The 22796-nt window shown below is 38.7% G+C and overlaps 1 protein-coding gene across 3 annotated transcripts in view; it reads right to left on the bottom strand.

Annotated features, from left to right (window-relative positions):
* Positions 1-1564: 1564 nt before the first annotated feature.
* Positions 1565-22796, bottom strand: part of MIER1 (MIER1 transcriptional regulator) — a 63728-nt gene continuing 42496 nt past the window's right edge. For all 3 annotated transcript variants that reach the window (XM_075936185.2, XM_075936184.2, XM_075936183.2), the window contains 7 exons: positions 21679-21751; positions 17224-17375; positions 15807-15888; positions 14049-14143; positions 11496-11623; positions 8658-8794; positions 1565-4733 (listed from right to left, as the gene is read on the bottom strand). In XM_075936185.2, coding sequence (XP_075792300.1) covers positions 4408-4733; positions 8658-8794; positions 11496-11623; positions 14049-14143; positions 15807-15888; positions 17224-17375; positions 21679-21751 — 993 coding nt within the window. In that variant the 3' untranslated portion in view covers positions 1565-4407. The remainder of the gene's footprint in view (positions 4734-8657; positions 8795-11495; positions 11624-14048; positions 14144-15806; positions 15889-17223; positions 17376-21678; positions 21752-22796) is intronic.

The raw sequence follows: 22796 nt of genomic DNA, 5'->3' as shown, positions 1-22796 counted from the left end.
AGTGCTGGCTGCTCAGCCAGGGCAGGCACCTGCTGCAGGGCACCGAGAACATAGCAGAGCCCTAGGACTGATTAAAAGCCCACAAGAAATGGCCATATTCTCTTCAGCTCTTGAGTTCCACAACCACTGCCTGCCCTAATACTTCCCTGCCCTCACCAGTAGCCTCTCAGTCCACTCTTCCTGCAACCATCCCCCCTTGTAATACTGCCCAGCAGTCTCTCCTGGCTGGCCACCTAAGCGCACAGCTTACAGGACATTCAGGTACTGCCTAGCTGATTGGCAGAGAGCTCAGAGGCAGAGTATGTTTCTTCTGGTGGTGCACATAAGATTAATTCTGCATATGGCACAGCCCCTTCCTAAATATCCCTGCCCATAATACTCTCAGCCCCCAAGCCCTGCAAACATTGTCCAGCCCCTACAAATGTTGCCTCTGTTGTGCTGCCCAGTTCCTTCACTGTCCACCTCTCATCCCCCCAAGCCCTGCAAACACTGCCGCTCTTTGCAATATCACTCGTTACTCCCACAACACACTCACTGCTCCTCTAACCTGGCAAATACCACCCAGAACTGCCTAATCACCACACCCCTCCACAGCATGCCCTGGACCCAGGCTAAACAGTAAAAGTATTTACAGGGAAAACAAAGTCCAACTAGGGAAACGTGCAACAGCTAATGCCAAGACGAGCAGGTTCCAAACACCATCCCTGATGGCAAGAAGGCACTGAAGGTGGAGGGGGCCAGAGGTGCCCTACATAGCACAGCATGTATGCCACTCCAGCAGGTGCCTGAACCAGCACCATGAGCAATCACTCTAAGAAGAATCAGATATGATGTGGCTCTAGAGAGAGCCAAGACCCCTCACCAATGCTCCTTTTAATTTTTTCAATCCACATGTGGAATAAGTGTTATGTGCACCAAGATGTATACGGATGTGCATCACCAGTAGAAACATGCTGCTGACTGTGGGATCTGATTATCAGCTGGGCAACGCTTGAATCTCTCCTGGATGGCCACCCCAGCACTCCACTTACAGGGAACATTGCCCCTCACCTGTAAGCCCAGGTTCCCCCATTCCTCTGCACGTACCTCACTAAATCTCTTTCAGTCTGACATGGCTCTCCATGGTCTCTGCAGCAGTTGGTGAATCAGGAAGGCAGTAGTCATTGGGAAACGTAAGTTGTGATGTAACTGTTGGTTCTCAGAAATAACTGAATATGAAAGAAGTTTGGAGCTCCTGATGATTTATAGCTAGAACCACCCAAGGCAGTAAGAGGGGGAAAATAGCGAAATTTGAAAAAGCACCTGGCTCAGCTGTTTCATCAGCAACAGTTACTAAATACAAAGAATATTCAATTATTCACATAAGTTAGTCTAAAATTTGGAGATTCAACTCAAATTGGAAAACACAGGGAATTTCACTTATAATTGTAAATCACAACTTAACTATGGAGTCCCTACCAACTCTCCTGTAAGACATGACTATACATTTGCACATTTCTTATAGCTATTCACCCAAAAGTTCTGCTCTGAATTTAAAAACCTCAATAACTGTATACACAGACAGTCCATTTAAAAAAATATTTTAATAAGCTTTTTCCAGAATTGCAGAAAGGGAATGGGGAAAGATAAGGGAATTACTAACAGTGCAAAATTACTATGCGTGAAAAAAAGTATAAAAACTAATTCATAAATTTTTATTTTTTTAAAATATCGCTTTAAATCCTTTATAAAGTCCAACAAAAGTTTATTCTGTTGAACTGAATTTTTGATTCAGGCTGCACTCTTAAAGCACTTCATGAACCCAGACACCTGATCCAGCTTGATCCATCATGACAGTGCTTGAAAATATACTAAGTGTTACACATAACTGCTGTCTTTTCAATGCAGTCTGGAACCCGATTCGAATATTCCTTGGTTCCAAACTGTACTGAATGTTTCTGAAACAAATCAAAGTTACTATATTACTAAAATTTTAAATAGTACTAGTAGTGCAATGACTTATCAAGTTATAGTGGCTGCATTTTAAAGATCATGAACCAAATATTGTATAAAAACACATCAGCATAAAACAAAATGCAAATTATAATTAAATACTTCTTTAAGTATAGCTGAGCATTACATATTATATGATTATGGAATGTCAGATCTCTTTAGGCATACCATAAAAAGATTAAAAACAAATCAACATTTCTGATAATGTACACAGTGCCATATTTTACACACAAGCCTGAGACAACTTACTTATAATCTCTCCTATAAAATGTTTTTGCAAGTATTTCCACTTGCAAACAAAAATGCATAAAAATAAGAAATTGAAAATAGGTTTCTGATTACAGATGTAAAGGTTTTTAGAAGCACTACACTACCTTCACTCAAAGTTTCCAAATACCACCTCTGATATACGACTTGATACTGTGGATTTCTGTTCAATCAAATTTTTAAATTGACAGTGACCACCTCCTAAAACAATGAATCCACAATATTAATGCAGGCCGTAAATTAAATACTCTCTTAAATGTTATCTGATTTTAAGTAGATTAATGTCAATGCCCTAATGTTGGCTGAACCAGTTAAAACAGATCACCTAAAACATCTGAGAACAACGGCCTAACTTAGCTAATTAAATCAATGGAGTACAACCAGTCTGAATTCGGCTCAGTGTATCAATTTTCAAACTGAAGCTCTGAAGACACATATATACCAACTTTTGAAGACTAGCAGAAATAAGCTAGTAAAAAAAGGTAATAGTATATTTGTAAAACTACAGAAGCAGAAGACAATTTATAAATTAAATAATCAGGGCAATATTTCCTATGAGTTTCTTTACATTGTTTTGTGTAACTATGGCTAAAAAGCACCCGATTGTAAACGTTGTAAACTTTTTTTTCCACAGAGATAATCTCCTACCACAACAACATTTCAGACCTGTACTGGGAAAGCTAGAAAACAGATTTAGCATCCTCCCGTCCCTTGATAATGGTTTTCCTTTCTAGCACCATCTCTTAAAAACCTACTATCGCCTCTTACATATATACACATGTATATATGCATATATATACACACACATACATACATACATGCTGTGCCAGCTATGTACACAGATGCTGCTTCTGCACTTGCTGAAAGTTAATAGTATGAATCCCAATGGTTCAAACGGATGCAAGATCAGGCCCACAGTAACCAGCTGTGCATAATTCCTAACATATGCAACCAGAATCACTGATCTATTTTCTACTCCTGTGGTCACTGAGATGCACAAGATACATTTTAACATATTTAAGGATTTGGCTGAAATTAAGCTTTTGTCTTACCTCAAAAATAAAATTTTAAAATGTATAATAAAAGCAAGAAAGTTTGTGCAATAAAGCCTCATGCTTAATTCCAAAATACTCAAAAATCACTATTTATCCTTAGACAGAAGTTTGCAAAATCATACTCTCATAATTATGTGACTATTTGAACCTTCCTGATAATCTGAATGGTTTTCAGTTTTCTGAGAAGAAAACATGACTTGCTAATAACTGCATAAACACTTAAAATTAGTATTTACCATGTTTTTGGTTTTTTTTTTTAGAAAGTTTAGCAAAATAAAATGAAGCTGACATTAGACCCAGAATATCTATTGTTTCATAAAAGTTTACCAATTGTACAAGTTAAGAAACATTATACAAGCTTCTGTTTTAAGAAAGGACAGCTCAATCAAGACATAAGTACTGTAAAAATCTTTCAAAGGCTACAAAGAAATCTGGAAAAATACAGAATGTATTTCTTTAGCCCAGATAAGAATATGGAAGACATCACTGATGTCAACAATTTTACATACACAAACCTGACTTGGTTTATTTTTTTTAAAAAACTTCTATATATAAAAATAACTCATGCTTGTAACTTTCAGGATTCATAGGGGTTCCTTAATTGTATACAACTTCTCTTCATTTAGACTGAAAATCTCTATTCCTGCTCCTCCATTGTGTCATGGAATTCTACATTTCACATCAACTACTTGTGACAATTTTGAAATTGAATCAGCTCTCCTCCAACAAATATAATGTGTACAATTGTACAATATCTAAACAATTTGAAGAATGTGTATATAACAGAAACTTCCTTAATAAATTAAGCAGGAAAAGTTTTTGCAATATAATCAAGTTTCTGGATTAATTTCTCAAAACTCTTTAAAATACCTAAATATTGCCAGAACAGTAATAGTCCATAGCTCTGTGAAAACAAAAATATTCCAGTTCTGCATTTCAGCTGTGAAAACCAGCAGAACTTCAGAGCCAACTGAAAGATACAAGAAAAATCTCAGATTATGTCAAGGAGTTTGATTTTGTAAGGTAACCCATCAACCCTGGAAATTTTAGGCACCCCAGAATTTACTCCAAGGAATAAAATCAGTTCCCATATTCAGTCATCCAAAGTCTCTAATTCTTCAAACTTCCCATGTGATATTGCTTCTTGAAAAAGCTCTGAGGAGCCTGGACTTTCTTTTTCATTGCTGTTGAGTCTTCTCCTTTTTGAAGGTCTTTCATTTTTTTCTTCAAAATCATTTTCATTTTTTGCAGCTGAGTGAGCAAGTTTAGGGTCAATGGAAAGGGTTTCAGTTTCATATCCATTTGTATCCAGATCTGAGAGAGGAGTTTTCTTGCCACCTGTGGGTCCATTCACATGCAATCCTTCAATTTTTACTTCATCTTTACTCGATATCTCACCTGGCCCATTAGTGGATACACCTGCATTACAGAAGAAATACGTAACACATTACACATTTACTGCCATTCCAAAAGGTCTATACCTGAAGGCATGGTAAGTTATAGATTCTATACAGACACATATCCTAAATAATTCAGCAGTATGACAGTTTTGCTGGATAATCAAAGTACAGTTTACACATATGTCCAAGATACCAAGATTTCTCAGTCCTATTATAAGAGAGTCAGGTCTATATCAATTTGAGAAGAGCTTATCAACCTAATTCTCAAGTGCAGGAAAACCCCTTCCTCAAAAATCAAATTGTTACTTCATCTGAATAGTATAAGACTAGAAGATTTTACCCGGCATTGCCCAGGCAGGAGTGGGGCTGCGCACCCTGACTCTTCTCCCCAGGTCAGCCCACAGCAGGGAGGAGCAGAAGAGGAAGGGAGCAGCCTAGGGGAGCTATGCACCACAGCCACCAGCTTTGCCTGGGGTCCCACCTGGGGACAGCAGGGTTGTGCAATGGCCAGTAGCTGCTCTCCAGGTCAGGCTGGGGTACGGGGCTGTTGCCAGCCAGTGGCTTCCTTCCACTGGGGCACTTGCTGTCTCCGTGATCATTCCCACAGTGTAACTCCCTCCTACCAGACCTCTCCCTTTCCATTTTATGAGGAAACTTTCTAGTTTCATTGTCCTGGCATAACTTAACTTAAAGCAAGATCGGATTTGGTTAAGAGGAAGCTGCATATCAAATTTGGTGGCCCTAGCGCTTATCGTTTAGGACAGGGATGGGCACAATCAGGCCCTAGAGCCAGAGCCAGCTCTCCAAGCATTTCAACACCTCATCTCTGCAGAGCAGGGGTCAGGAAGAGGAGACACACAGTGGACCTGCTCCAGTCTGAAGCATGGATGGTAAGTGACTCAGAGGAGTGGCTGTCTTAAGAGGCAATGCACTGTTTAAGATTTCAGTGCTCATGCACATGCACACACTACCCCCTAGTGCTGCATCTCTGCAGAGCAAGGGAGTGGAGAGACAACAGAGCAGGAGAGCTTTCCCTGTCTTAGAGTCAGTGTGGCTTCTTTTAGGAACCTACCAGCAACAGTCAGCACACACACTGTATCACACACACAATCTGTCTCAAACTTTCTCTCTCTCACAGTATCTCTCTTTCATAAACACACACATACTTAGCCTCTAGCCCCACCCCTTCCACCCAATACCTTGCCCTTTCAGGGGAGGCCAGAGCCAGCCCGTGACCATGTACCAAAATTCATGACGTGGCCTTCCTACAAAAATTATTGCCCACCCATGATTTTGGAGGAGCTCTTGAATAAACTGATGGACAGACAGGACAGAAAGACACACGCATATTTCTAATACATATAGATGAAAGCAATAAAAAAATCCTGATGCACAACAAAGACAAGTGTCAAATTCCTGTGCCTAAGGTGGAACGACTGGCAGTTGAAAAAAAAAAAATACTTCTAACTCTGCCTGTAGGTTTGGACAGACTTTTAGGCCTATCTCATGTACAAGAAAGGAGTTGATTATAACTTTCTTTTCCAAAATCCAACTATAATTTTCTTCAATATACACCTCAACATTACTTAGTTGGGGATGAACAATAGAGCTTGTTTTCTCTAACTTTCAAAGTTATTTCATACATTCTTTTAAAGATAATAGAAAACTATTTTAAACATTTATCATTTTAAAATCAAGGAATATCAATGATCTAATTAAAATGTCCTTCCAAACTGAAAAGTGCTTCACAGTGAGAGTGCAGGGTTTCATGTTTGTATCCCGCAAGGTTCCAAGTCCAACATGTACTGTTTATAAATAATTTACAAATTTTCCCCTAACTGCCAGCCTTGAAACTTCAGCTTGAACTCTTGGAGGTTCTACAGGCCAAACTATGGTCTCACATGCTGTGTTGTGTACAACATTTTCTCTAGATTATGTCTTTAGGAAGATCAGTTAAAATCTATTTTCACTGAATTTGACTGGTCCTGGATATGGAAGTTGGTAAATATTTCTGTTGGTGCATCATGATGAATAGAATCCAGTTTCCTCACCCAGCTGTATTACTGGGGCCGCAGGGCTAACAAGCAAGAGCACAAGCTGATTTGTTTGAAAACTCAGCAAATATAACTGGCATATGTTAAATTTCAAGTAAGTTGCAAATTGCATCGACTATTCGATTAGTTGATAGAGAGTCTCAGCCTTTGAAGTGTAGCAACAGCCCTAGGGCTGTCACCATTGAAGTGTAGTAAAAGCGCTGCGAGGAGCACAAGGCCAGTAAGGCAGTCCCCCGCTGTCCCCGTGCTCCCCACGGTGTTTTCAAAGCAGGAGCACCACGCAGAGCCAGGGTCAGTCGGGGAGTCCCTAGTTGATCCCGGGCTTCATGCAGTACTGCTACTTTGAAATGCCACTTGCAGCCTGGGGACACCCCAACTGGCCCCAGGTTCCACATGGTGTTGCCACTTTGAAGTATCCTCTCCTCTCCTCTCCCTCCTGCTCCCCCCCTCCTGCTGCCTCTTTCTGATAAAGGCAAGGGGAGGGGGGAAGCAACTAGTTGATTTGATTATCCGATAAGCATTTGCTTATTGAATAGCTGACATCATTCACATCCCTAGGTGTCACTCTTACATCATCATTCTAGAGATCCAGAACTGCACAAATTATTATTCTTCTGAAGAAATGGTGCATACTTCAGTTTGCAGGTGAGTTAAAAACCAAATCTACAAGAACCAGAGCTGTTTAGTTTGTTTTATTTCACCTTCAAAGAAGCTCTTTCCTTACACAAATTAGTTTATCTGGGAAAAGTTACTAGCTTTTTAAAAAAAAATTATCAAAAGAAAAATACTCACAATTCTATATATGATATAGAATTTTTGAAGCCTGCTGTCTCCCATACTAAAACCAAATTCAATCATTGAATGAAAACTGGCAAATGTGAGTTGAATTGCTCTACTATGTTCTCTATAGAAATGGCTAAAATGTATCTCATCTGTAATGGTGTCACATTAAAGTTCATTGAGCTCAGCCATTGTATTCATGACGATTGAAGCTCACTGTGAATATTCTTGAAATGTTAATCTTTCAGGACTTCAAGGTTTACAATTTTATGAGAAGAATTTGACTGATTCAACTTTGTTACAGGAGATCTTGTCACATTTAGAAATCAAATAATAGTATGTGCACCCGGAAGATTTAAATTCTTTCACTGCTAGCTCATAAGCACAACTAACTTCCTGAATGCCACCAATATAAACAGCAACTCTGTGTCTATCTTCTCTATTCTACTTGCCAGTTTCTTTTTAAGTGTCTGAACACTAAAGGTTGTCCTTAGAGATGAAAGCAAGCAGCTGACAGATTCTCCCCATCCAACCTTCTCTGCAGCATGTTGGTCCCTCTTGATCCCAGGATCACTATGCTTCATAGATCCCTCCCACCCCTGCACTTCCCACCCCTGCACCACACCTTTCTTCCCTTTGAACATCTATTATTCTTTTCCTCTTGATGATGCCAGCCCTCCAACACCCAAATTCAGGTAAGGATAGCAGATTAGTTAGCTCTGCTTCTCATGTGTCACCTGAAGCAAGTACGGGAGAAGCATTAGCTTGTCACATACTTAGCTTTAAAGTCGAAGGAACTACTCAGTTAAACACATGCATAGGTGTAGGCAGGGCTGAGTCTGAAAAGAAAATATTTAAGTGGAAGAAAGCTAAAGTTGTCAAACATTTTGTATTTAAATTAATGTGCAATTAGGTCTTTTAATTTTGTAACTTACAGCTGGTACCTAACCAAGCCCCTTGGAAATTACGTGTTACATGGGTCCTCTCTATTCTCATTAAAATATTCCTTTTACAACTTTTTAGTTAATTTCCAAGATTGTTTCTATGATATGGCAACTTATTTTATAACTGAAGGAGATGAAGTGGGGGAGAAATCAGTGTTTACTTACCGTTTTGATTACTGTTGCTAGTGCTGTCCTCCCTCTCAGACTGACTGGTAGTGCTGTTAGAAGTTGTAGGGGGAGGGGACGGAGCTCGACTGGAAGCAGCACTTTCACTTTCATCTAAAAGACGATCCATGTAGTCCCTAAAAACAAACACCACACTCAGCATCAGCTCAGCTTTTTAGCATCAGCTTGGTCATGTGCGTTCATAATATATTGTACACACACACCCTTTTTTACTCCTGCTTCAAGTATTTAGGTGCAGTTTGAACCTCCCTAATCCAGACTTACCTACAACCCTCTTTCTAGTCTGGCACCACCCCTTTCCAGCATCATTGGTGACCCAGTGGCGCTCCGAGGCTAGAGCACTCACTTGGAAAAATCAGCGGGCTGGGCCAAGAAATATTGCAGGACAGGGAAAGGGGGGCCGGCAGCCCAGGGCCCCAATGGCTGAAAGTTGACACCCCCCCCCCAAATGCCCTGGGGAGTGTAGCACTCTAGGGATGGTCAGCAGAGCCCCACCACCTGGCAGCATAACGTAGGGGTCAGTGCCCCCAGGAGCCAGCAGCTGGGATCAGAGGGACCAGCATTTGGCCTCCCCAGTCAGGCAAATTCCCTAGTTCAGGACCAATCAGATCCTGAGGGTGACAGACCAAGAGAGGTTCAACCTGTGCTTTATAGCTTTTCTGTGCTTTCTAATCTCCTTATACAGGTTGCCTCTGACTAAGGGTGTGTCTAGACTACAGGGTTTTGTCGACAAAAGTGGACTTTTGTCGACAAAACTAAACCTGCGTCTACACTACCGCTGAGTTATGTCGACATAATGTCGACAGAACTCAGCAGTTTTGTCGACACTGGTAAACCTCATTTTACGAGGCATAACGCCTTCTGTCGACAGAGTTCTGTCGACAGAAGGTGTTATTGCATCTAGGGTTGTGTCTAGACTACAGGGTTTTGTTGACAAAGCAGCTTGCTTTGTCGACAGAACTGAATGTGTCTAGATGCTCTTTGTCGACAGAAGCTTTGTTGACAGTATCTGTCGACAAAACTTCTGTCGACAAAAGCCTGTAGTCTAGACATACCCAAAGTGAGTCTTTGCCCACAAAAGCTTATGCAACAATAAATCTGTTAGCCTATAAGGTGCCACAGGACTTCTCGTTTTTTATGCAGATTCAGACTAACACAACTACCCCTGATACTTATACAGGTTGAACCTCTCTAGTGCGGCACCCTCAGGACCTGACTGGTGTCAAACCAGAGAATTTGCTAAACCACAGGTGGTCTATGTTGTCTAGCAGCATTACCAATATTTCTACTGCTTACTGGGATCTTAGAAGACATTTAGGATAAATTAGAGCTAAATAATGGCACAGAGCACAGAGTTGGACTGATGTCTGTAAACAAACTTTACGGGACCACAGAAAGCTTGGCCACACCCATGTTAAGGGGACATCCAGCTAACTAAAATCATGCCAGACCATGGATGTTGCCAGACTAGAGAGGTTCGACCCATTCTAATTTTGATTCTCCTGTTATTTGTCCAAATTGCACAATGGAGGGGGCAATCAAGGGCTATGTACAGAGCCCTTGGCATGAAGGTTACATGCACAATGAGTCCATGAAATAGAATGGGAAAGGAGCAAAGGGAATAATAGAGTGCAAGGAATTCTTGGCAATTCGCTCAACACATAGAAGCTACAAAATGTGCGACCACCTGTAGTAGTTGAGGACAGCGATACAGTAAATTCAGGATTTACTGGTGTGGCATCCTGACAGGTTTCCTGTTCCGTCATTGATGATAAATGTTTGGCTGCCTGCATTTTCGTATGCTCCCTCAGCATACCATGCCGGCTCTGCACAGGTAGCTAGCATAATAGACTTCATGAGAACCCCTAAAGACCACTGACTCAGATAAGGTATGAAGGCACCTGGGTCAGGTTCATTGTCGAACACAGTACATTAAATAGTTGTCAGTACCTGGGAAAATGGACATGGCTCAATTAATAGTGTGGATTTCACTATTGCCCCGTAGGCTGGCCAAAGAGTTAAGTGAAGTACACCAACATTTACAGACAGAAATGAACAATCAACGATACACACCTAACGTATCATCTTCTGCATTAATGACATGTTTGGTATCTCCCTTGTACTTTCCTCCAAAGCATTCGCTACCCTTTGTATGCTTTCACTCGTTTCAAACTATTTTATCATGTACAGCTGGATGTCCCTGTACTGTCCTAGTGTTTTGAATTTACATAGTTCATCTGCAGTTATCCAGTGCTAGCAGTTTCAGTGCTGAGAGACACTGACTTGCAGGCAAACATCTGCTTTTGACACAGCCTGTCTGTTACTCCTAGTAACAAATCTTGCTTACTTTGGTTCAAGCACTAGGCCTATGCTTCAGGCTCTTTCTTTCTTCTACACAACCTAGTAAAATGATGAAAATAACTACTTGCAAACATTTAAATTTAAACAAACATGCTTTACCTGCATGTGCATACTATTACTTTCTCCAAATATTCAAGAGAACAATTTTACTGACATGAATGTTTGCCAAAACAGATTTGAAGAAATTGCAGAATACTTGCAGAAAGTCAATTTGAAATTTGTGATGTGTTTACTTAAAAATATTCACCAACAAATGTAGCTATAGAAACGTATCTGTTCAGACAATTCACAAATAGTAAACAAGCTAAATTAAATGAACTGTTCAATGTAAATTCTTAAAGGGGTAGCCATATTAGTCTGATGTGCAAAAATAAAGAGTCCCATGACACCTTAAAGACAGCAATATTAAGAATAGTCTATAGATCTGACATGTATGAAAAAAACAGCACAACTTACGTTACACCAGGATGAAGATTATACTTCTTTTTCCCAAATCTGGTCTGCTGTGCAAAGAAGTCATACCGCTCAGATTTTTTCCACATGTAATAAAATGCCACACACTCACCAACTGATCTGGTTCGTACCTGTGAAACAGGTGCCACACAAAAACGTTGATTAATTCAAATGTATTTTTTCTAGCAACTATGAGATACATTAGACTTTGAGTAGGGGTGCCAGATGGTTTCTGAAAAAATACCGGGGTGGGGGACACACCAAGAGTTAAGCATAAAATAAAATAAAATAAACCCAGGTGGCCCCTTTAAGAAAAACTTTTGAGGCTTTCTGGCCCTAACAACCTGCTGATGGCTGCCGTACGGGGCTAGATAGCTCCCCTGCAGAACCTGGTAAGCAGAATAAAAATCAGAAAATACCAGATGTTTTAGGTGTTCAGTATTTTCTGAATTTTTTTTTAATTGGACAGGAGGTGAAAATACCAGATTGTCCAGTTCAATACCGGACACCTGGCAACCCTAACTGAGAGGTTTTGTATGGCCAGAGTGGAGACTCAAAGCATTCCCTTAAAATTGTTCATCCTAATATGATGAGGAACAGGATGACAGGATAAAAGTAATAAATGGTACATGGAGAACATTTGTTCTCCTGGTCTCTGAACACAAGGCCAAGAAGATATTCAATGCACTTAAAAGGGGATGAATTATAAATAACATGTAATTAAAAACTTACTGATAACAGGAACTTAAGGCAAATCAATTCACATGATTCAAAATGGAATTAGATGTTTAAATGATAAAAGTTTAGGAAGGGATATTTCAGGGATCAAGTCCCTCAATTATTAAGAGCTCAGGATGAGAGCTACAAGAGATAGGGGCAGATTATCTCACATCTACCTACAGGAGAGGTCTTATACTTTCCTTGGTGCTGGTCATTGTCTAACAGGATACCAGATCAAATCAGAGGTCCACCTACTCCAGCATAGCAATTCTTTATTTCCTGAGACACACCTATTTTTAATCATAATTCAGGAATATTCTGGAAGTTATTTTATGAAATAAAGCTAAATGCCAAATCCTATTTTGATAAAAAATGAGCAAATTAGGCAGGGAAGGAGGGCTTCCTGAGCTTTTTGTCCTCAAACATTAACTCACAATGGCAGAAAATTTCTGTGCATGTCCACATTTCAGTGACTAGCTTAGCTCAAGGAAACCAGTCCAGATGAAAATGAATATGCCAGCCGCAAAATTGTGGCATACTACCAATCAAGAAACTATCATGTTAAATGGAGAATAAATATTTAATAAATGGCTTTTCAATCTAGCAGAGAAAGGTATACATTTTTGTCAGGGAGGTTAATTAATCATTGGAACAGTTCACCAATGTTATGGTTGATTCTTCTTCATTAACTACTTTAAAATCAAGACTGCAGGTTTTTCTAAAAGATATACCTTTAGGAATTATTTTGGGGGATGTTCTATGGCCTGTGTTTTACAGGAAGTCACACTAGATCATCCCAATGGTCCCTTCTAGGCTTGGCACCTATTTCAAATAGAAGAGTACTTTACCGCAGCATTGAGCAGGAATAAGTATATTGGCAAAAGGAGGTGCATGCTACAGGGATAGGTTTACAAGTGACCAGAGAAGCACCAGGAACACACTAACAAGGAGGATGCCTCAAGCCTTGATCCTATTAAAGGGAGCAATTTAAGAAGCAGCAGCTTTCATGCCCCATGTGTGCAATGGGAACAATATTTAGGAACTTGGGATAGATGACTTCACGTTTTACATCTGCTGAAGAGCAGCCCTAGAGTCTGCATGTGGGGCAGGCAAAAACCATAATAAGAGAACTGTAGAAAGCAGATTCTAACTCCCCATTTTATGGGGTTTACACATGCTCTGACAGAGATCTTTGGACAAATGCAAAAAATACCATAGTACCAGTATTCCTGCAGATTACCAATATGATTTTTGTTGTTGTATTACTAGTAGGAGACTCCATCTATGTTTTATTCCCCAGTGGTTTCTGAAAAAAAGATTTCATTACCCTCTAACTTCTATTTGACTAGGGCTCTGAATACAGTATACAGTCAAATTTTGAACTCTACTCCAAAATGTCCAGGTAAAATCAGTGGATAAACGCAAGAATTATTACAATATGAAAATTCCTATTAATATTCCTGTAACAACTTTGATTGCAGCGTTTTTGAAGATGCCTACCATCCTCTACAGGCTCTTTAACTCTACTTAACAAGATAACATATTCTGACCAGGTAAGTATTAAATGATATTGTTGATTAACATTTTTGTGAACAGACCCATTAAAGGCCTTGTATAACAAAAACAGCATTTCGGAATCATTTTCCCATATTCCATAAAATGCCAGTTAACTCATGAAGCTTATCAGAACAACCTTCTATAGAAGAAGTGAAAGAAGGATATGTATAACACAGTGACTAAATTAAACAAGTTATCTGGAGGGAAGTTAAGATATATTTAGTATCTTTTTAACTACAAAAACAGTAGGAAAATAACTACTTTTTAAAACATTCTTACCTTGTTTGCCTGAATCAAATGAAAATCCTTTCCATAGGCCTTCAGTCCTTGTTCAAAATTCCTACATTCTTCCTCTGTCCATACAGCTAACTCTTCTGATATAAGAAACAATATAGAAAACATTTTAAAGTGACAGCATAAGGATAACAAATGGAAACTCAAGAATCTGATACAAAATATACTCTGTATTTAAGTTTCTTGATCATAATATGATTAAAGGAGAACAGCATTCCAAAATTCCAATTACTAGTGTGAAAATCAGAAAGCATCTGTTTCAGTCTGAAAGTGGAAAAGGGATTCGTTTGCTAAGAACTGTCAGTAACGGATCCCTCAGATGATGCTTAATATCATTTAGCTACTGGAATAGATGGGACAAAAAGCATTTAAACACAGACAGTCAAGACTGTTGATACTAGGGAAATTCAAACCTTAAAAATGAAATATTTCAACAAATATTGGTTCCGCTCCAGTGCTGTTAGCAACATTGTTAAGCTGCTGCTCTCATTTTAAGTACTGTTGCCTAAATTTACTCCATACAGACAGAACCAGCATGATAGTTAAAATGGCTATGCAGTCAATGGACTTCTTATACTACCTCTGCCAATATGATGAACTGGTATTAGCAACGTTTGGGAAAATTGTGGCAGAGAAGCCCAGAGAAGATCAACTTGACAATACATTTCACTGAAATGAGCAACTGTCAAGAAAGATTAGGAGATTTAAGGGTAGGCCTATCTCAGTAAATAAGCCATCATGCTTTCCACAGCACAGGGTGAGAAATTCTGGTCCCGCTGACCTCAGTGGCAAAGCTCTTATTATCAGTCAAGATATTACCCAAAATATGGAAGAGATTGGTCTCATCTACCCAGGGCACAGGAGGGGTAGTGTGGGAAAGAAAGAAGCGAATCTATGCTTTACAGCAATTTTTTTCATGTAGACAGGTCTAGGGTTCTAATTTTCTCTGCCATCACCTTCACAAAATGACTTCAGAAGCAGAGCAGGCATAAAGTACTAAGAGACGTGCAAGCTTGGAGTGTGTGAAGAGAAATACAGGAAGACCCAAGTCAGAAGATGAAAGTTAAACGAATGAAGAGGAAATATCAGACAGAAGGATATAAAGGAAAAATCTGTACAAGGACAAAACAATTTACAGTGAACTCAAAGTGTGTCTTCTGAAAATGCAGGTTAGTTTATTAAAATTTAGAATCTTTTTCTATCTACAAGAGTTAGAGGCCTAATTTTTTTTCTACAAATAATTATGAATTCCGGTATAATTTCACACACAAGAATGTAATGAATTATATAAACTTGAGTCTAGAGAATAAGCCCTCAACAATTTATAATTTAGTTGGGTGGATACGGAATTCTAAAAGTTGCAAAGTAATGAATAAAAATGTCAAGCTATTATTCATAAGCCCTCTTTCTTTTGGGTTACTGCTAAGGTACTTATATATTTATATTATTCTCATCACTTCATCTTCCAAAATCTCATCTTGGCTCTTAACTTTTAGAAGCACAGTGTATGTATGTCCCTACATGGCTCCATTAGACATGAACCCTAAATATGGGGTCAGAGTTCATTAATTCCTAAATTTGGGGGAAAAGCCATAATAGTGCTATAACAATGTGGATGTGAAATCCTACCATGATCTGAGATATCTGACAACAGCAATCAATGCTTAATTTTAATTATTTTGACAAATTAAAGGAGGTATGGGGGGGAAATAAAAGTACATTTAAAATCTGAAGTATTCTTACCTCTGGCTGCTTTTACATTAAATCTTAATCTTCTCAATGATTCTTCAGTATCAAAATTGCACTTAACCAATTCATACAACGCCTGGAAAGGTGAAAAACTACACATTTAATGCTTGACTCCATATACTAATGAATTTGCATATTATTACAATGGTGCAAAGGGGATGTGACAGTTTTATGGCTTAAAGTTAACTGGTGGGAACTGGAGCAGCCCCTGTCTGCGACGGGCCTGAGCATCCTGCAGGCAGGGGCTGCTCCAACTGGGATGCCGGAGCAGCCCCGACTGTGAGGTATCCTGGTCCACCCAAGCAAGGGCTGCTCTAGCCCATCTTGTGCAGTCCCTGCCAGGTGGTGCCTGGCGGGGCACCACCAGCCCAGCGGCAGGAGAGGGAGCCAAATCAAGTCAACCGGTTAAACAATGTGTTACACCGGCTAGCCTATTAAACAGGATTTTACATCCCTAGGTACAACTATTACTTATATTTATTCTGAAAAGTCTAATTTCTCTAAAAATCCAGTTAAAAAATATATTTTAAAATCTACTTAAAGGCTCAATATTAGCACACAAAAAACTTCCCAATGGAGACAGGCACCTTTCAGGTTACACGCCTTCTAGATAGTGCATATATAAAACACATACTTTTTCCCTCATTTTTTGTTCTAAAATGTTGTATTATAGTATTACATACAATAGCTTCCATGCTCTACTCTCATTTATAGGACAAAAGTGTACAACTGATCCTTTAGCCACAGAAGTGACAACAGGTATAGCTTCTGCCTATTTTATGGAGAGACTCAAATGGAATTCTGATATTCCCATAAATGTACACATATGGTTAGTTACACAAAGAGTACCCAAACTGGGCTGGCAATTCAATTTTACCATGCATCCTTACACTTAAGAAATCTGCAAGACTGGTGATTTTGCACTTTAAGGAATCTATTCTCACTTTTTCATAGGTTCAGCCTCACCCTCAGATGTGTATTAACAAGATTGACATGGTTTTAATATGAAAACTGAATATATGTGCACATCAAAACGCTAATAACTGTACACATTTGTTAAGTCCATGTTTTTTTTGTTAAGGCAGGAACAGAACTTGGTTCTTGTTAGTAAAGAGCTATAAAATCTACAACAGGAAGAGAGACCAGAATTTAGATCTTTGAAGATAAAAGATGTTTCATAATGCACTTGTTAATTTTAAAAATGAATATGTATTGTGTTATTGATTTGCATTCTTAAACATTTGCTTTTGTAGGAGGAAAGAGGGAAAAAGCAATTAATTTCCTCTGATGGGGATAAGAGGAAAAAATGGAAGTGATTTCAAATCAGATTTTGAAGTATGGGGTAGCAAATGAGATAGTTACAATACCAATTGTAACACACCCTAAGGCTATTAAAAATTCTAATGTGTACCTGTTCATTGTCTTTAATATGTGACCCTTCAGGAATTGCATCTAGCCCTCTCTCATCTCCTGTTCGCCTGGAGGCTTCATTAAGGAATTCAATCACTTTATCCTCTGTTAAATAATCAGGATTCCAGAGCAGTTGGTCATCATTTTCATATACTAAATTAAGGAAAACAAAAGAAAAATGAAGCATATTTTGTAAGACTAACTTCTATTCAACCTCAAAGAAAACATACTAAGTTAAAAATAGGTCTGTCAAGTGATAAAATTAATCACAGTTGATTGCCCTGTTAAATAATAGGCTACCAACTGAAATTTAAATATTTTGGATGTTTTCTTCCTTTTCAATATATTTATTTCAATTACAACACAGAATAAAAACGTGTTAACACAGAACTTCAAATGCAGAATTATGTACAAAAATAACTGCATTTAAAAATAAAGCCATATAAAACCTTAGAGATCCTAAAGTTTTACTCAGTCCTACTTCTTGTTCAGCCAATTGCTTAGATGAACATTTGGAGGAGATAATGCTGCCTGCTTCTTGTTTATAATTTCACCTGAAAGTGGGAATAGGCATATGCCATTGCTGTGTCAGCATCAAAAGATATTTACATGCCAGATGCACTAAAGAGTCACATGGACCTTCATGCTTCAATCACCATTCCAGAGGACGTACATTCATGCTAATGAAGGGTTCTGCTTGATAACAATCCACAGCAGTATAGATTGACACATGCTCATTTTCTTAACAAGTCAGATTCCACCTACAGAAGAATGGATTTTCTTTTTTGGTGGTTCAGGTTCTATAGTTTCCACATCATTGTTGCTCCTTTAAGATCTCTGAAAGCATGCTCCACAATTCAGTTCTCCCAGATTTTGGAAGGATCTTCAGATTATTAAATCTTGAATAGAGTGCTCTAGCTATAGTTAGAAATTCTACATTGGTATCTTCTTTGCATTTTGTTAAAATTGCAGTGAACGTCTTCTTAGACATGTCTATACATGACCATATATACACACATACATACCCACTGAAGTGCTGCAAAACATTGTGAATCTAATTGACTCCCCAAGCATACACAATGTCTATAGGGGGGGAAAAGCCCTTCCCCCCCTCCTCCCTTTAAGTTACAAAAATCACAAGATAGCAGCACTATTTCAAACAGAGAGTCAGACTGCCTTCACCTAACCACCAAAATAAGACTGTGCAATTTTCATTGTACAGGCAGTCCCCAGGTTACATGGATCCGACTTACATCGGATTCCTACTTAAACGGGGTGAGGCAACCCCGCACTAGCTGCTTCCCCCCAGCAGACCAGGGAGACGCGAAGCTAGTGCCCCCCCAGCAGACCAGGGAGATGCGGAGCGGCTTTTCTCAGCAGACACCTCAGCTTGAGAATCAAAGGACTGAGGAAAGTGAGGTGTGGGAGAATAAAACTGAGCTCTGGAGAAATGTTTGGCTAGAGTTTCCCTTACAATATGTACCTGTTCCGACTTACATACAAATTCAACTTAAGAACAAACCTACAGTCCCTATCTTGTATGTAACCCGGGGACTGCCTGTACTCTGCTGAAAAGATCTACTACCTGAGATGAAAATAGAAGAGAGTTATTTTGAGATTGCTGAAGTCTCAAACTTTCTCTCAATAATACAGGCTAAAAACAACCACCATTGGACAGGCATGACTATGGAAAAAACGACAGTAGTTAAATCAAGCAGTGGTGGTGAACAAAGTCTTATGTATAAATAATGAGCAGTCCTATGGAACCTTAAAGACTTACATTTATTTGGGCATAAGCTTTCATGGGGAAAACCCACTTCAAATATTTGGCTACCCCTCTGAAATTTGTTGTGGATAAGAATTTAATACATTTCTTAATTTTGTAACTGGCACCACTTTAGGAGAGTATTTGAAGTTATTAGACACACAAAGAATGACTGTCACAAATCATTAGATGATGGTTAGATAGACATCTAACAGGGATAGTCTAGATGGTCCTTGGTCCTGCTGGGAGGGCTGGAGACTGGACTTGATGACCTCTCAAGGTCCCTTCAAAAATCGGAACCTCTACCCTCTATTTTAAGTCCCATACATTTTCTAAGTAGCATTTCAAGGGATTGTTTCATTTGGCCTCTCCTCCATGTTCCTCTAACTGCCAAATGGCATGCCTGACACTGCAGGTACCTCAGCTTAATTCTTAACACATCTCAAATATTTCCAACTTCATTTCTGAGAAACTTTAGCAATAAAGGATTATTGAACTCCAACAAATCTGAGCACGTGTTACGAACTACAAACTAGATATGTCTCTGTTTGCAACAGATTCCAAGCTTTTACATACATACAATAGCTAGGAAGAACTTTACTATACTAAAGTAATAAGAATGGGTGAACGGGCAGCAAAGTGTTGCATTTTGGATAAAGAAATACAGATTTCAAGCTCTATGTTAAGATACCTAAAAGATAAAGAAAAGAGCACCAAAAGAGGTTTCTTCACAGCCAGTGGCGCATGTTTTATCCTTTAGTGCATTAATATTAAAAATAATTGTATTCCACACAGTGACATTTAATAGCAAAAGGAACAACCACACCTTTATAGTTAGGGATGCACTGTAGCTTTCATTTTAAACTCATGTTAATTCATTTGGAACTTTTGACTTATCTAGATGAAATTTTTTGGACCTGAACTGTGTTGGATTTTTCATTTTTTTAAATTCAAGCAAAAAAAGATCTGCCATTTCAAAAACTCTTTGAATATAAAGTGCATAAGGATACACAGATATTTCTCGCTAAAATTTTCACTGAAACTATGCTTTCAATTTCTGTGACTGATCCATACCCTGAGAGACTCAAGTTATTCTGACTATCACATCACCTGGCTGCTCAAGTTGGGCAGGAACTATCCTAACTACAGGCCTATTAAGGAGTTTTCTTCTTAGGTCTGTAGTAGGGATGTAAGCAACTAGTCAAGTATCTGATAAGTATAAGCTTACTGGATAGTCAACTAGTCCCTCAACTAGTCACTTCCCCCACCCCTTGCTGCCTCTACCAGAGGCAGCGGTGGGGGAGAGAGGGGGAAAGCAGGAGCCAGTGCTGGGGGGGAGCCGTTTCTTAAGCAGGTTTCCCCCAGTACTATTTCCACAGGGGATAGCAGGGACTGGGCATGAGCTGGGAATCAGCTGATTCCCAGCTCACGCTCAGTCCCAGACACTGCACAGCTGCTTTTTAAATGTATTAAGGGCCTGCTAGCTCTTAATATATTTAAAAAACACAGCTGCAGTGGGGCAGACCTGGGCACGAGCCAGGAATCAGCTGTCCTGGCTCATGCTGGGTACCCTTGGCTGCACTTCAGCCTTTTAAATGTATTAAGAGCCTTCTGGCTCCTAATACATTTATAAGGCAGAGCTGCAGCGTGGTTAACTCCTAGGGCTGGGAGCTAACACTGTTGTGGCTCCCCCAATCATCAACTAATCAACCAGTCAATGGAAATTCCATCGACTAGTCAATTAGTTGATTGAACTAAATTTAACATCCCTAGTCTATAGCTGGGGCAGATACCTGTTTTGCATAACTCAAATTATGCTGGAGTAATGGCTCTGCTCTGGTAAGCACAAGCAACTGTTTTATAAGGGGAGTTACAAAGTTCCTAAAATTTCATAAAATATTCATCTTACGAAGACTGATTAGGAGAGAGGATCTGGTGATATAGTCCTAGAATAAGATATTTCCCAGGCTTTAAAAAAAAAAAGAAACCCATAAAAGTATATTAAGAGAATTGTAAGGTGGAACAAGTATTCAAAATAATGGAACGACAAAGTCAAAATTACATGTCCCACCTAGCATACACATTACTTACCACAATTACATCAATGTATAAGATTTTTCAAATATTACATACAATTGTTTCAAACAAATTTTGCTAGACAATACTAAAGAAAGGGGTAATACTAGTAACAGCCCGCATAACATATTTGTTAATGGAACAAAAGAAGGCTCAACAAGTAAACGTCAAACTGAAGAAGTAAATTCTTCCCATCTCCTTCTATCCAACTCCTTATGTGGGCAGGATAGGGCATTTGCATTATGGTATCATTCTTTTACTTTTTAATGTTTTCATTTAATTGGGTTTCGCATTTTTCTAATAGTTCAGTTAAGTAATTTTCTTTTTTGTAATTAGGCACCAAATAAACCTACTGAAGGCCATGAAGTCTCTTTCGTTACAATTGTTACTGTTCTAATAAATTAGCACTTTATGCTAATTAGATCATTTTTAACCGTGTAAACAGTTTCAAATACAGAAACATCTGTCTGATGGAATAAACTGTTACACAAATGGCAACGTTAATAAATAGTTTTAAATTTTTTTCTAAGATGTCTTGTCTGAAATTATCCCTCAAATGTTAGTACATAAAGGTGTACAAATCATTTCAGAAATGTTGATTGCATCAAAGCTCACCTTTCTCATTCTCCTTGTATTTGCATATGCCAGCTGGAATTTCAGCTTGAAACATAGAGCCCACCATGATTTCCTGTTTTTCAAAAAATAAACAAATATAATGCACTTGACACACTGAAGAATGGCAGACATACAATATTCTTTTAAGCACTAAAATCTACTGCCACCAATAACCTAGAAAATACATGAAAAAGCCTAACAGGAATTAAAACAACCACCACCACCACCAAGATAGAAATTTATTTTTTTCTCTATGAGGCTTTGAGAGGCTATTAAAAGAAAACATCCACTAACACTAAAACTGTTCTTTTTTAATTATTAAGAGAAATAGGAAGCAGGCAACTGAGCTCTACAAACTCACAAGTTAAACCTAAACCCTACCCCTTTATTTTGGGAATTAAAACCCCTTCACAGTATGATAACATTTATTATGGTTATTCACTGAGAGTCATAATTGGTAGAGGAAAGAGCAAAGCAATTAAATATGCATTCTTTTATATCTACTTATTGAAATTAAAAACAATTACATGCACTTCATATAATGCTTAAATTGTATTGAAACACCCCAGGTGTAATGATAATTAGAACAAATATAGCAATTACTTCAGTGAAACTAATGTGATTTAAATAAGAATTTATTTCACTAAAAGAAGTTACAGTCTCCTAATTGGTCAGATGGATTTAGAGCTGTTCTGTGATAATTTATGAATAGTGTATGTGACATGATTATTGGGATTTCACTGTACGTATATGTTAATTTAAGAACCAGCTCGTATTTTCCAGCAGCAGGAACTGAAACAATAACTCAAGATACACTACTTCTCTGTAAATACTTTAGCATGGTTAAAACACAAGGCCTGAGCTATTAACTTTGAAGATCCTACCTCCAGGTTACAGCCAGTTACAGACCCACAGCTGGAGGCCAGCAGATCAGAAGGATTACAATATTCTGTCCAGAGATCAAGGCAGTTGTGGCCAAGAAGCTATTTGGAATGACACCCACTTCTCCCCCTTTCCCTCACAGGTCACCATCACCAGATGGTAGATCTTTAAGTAAGAAACATGCATGTCGAATGTTTTAAATCCTTCCTCTCATGTTACACTTTATTCCTAACAGC

Source organism: Pelodiscus sinensis, chromosome 9 (assembly GCF_052426305.1).
Source record: "Pelodiscus sinensis isolate ZL-2025 chromosome 9, ASM5242630v1, whole genome shotgun sequence".
Lineage (NCBI taxonomy): Eukaryota > Metazoa > Chordata > Testudines > Trionychidae > Pelodiscus > Pelodiscus sinensis.
The sequence above is the reverse complement of the archived record's forward strand: the minus strand, read 5'-3'. Positions and strand labels throughout refer to the sequence as shown.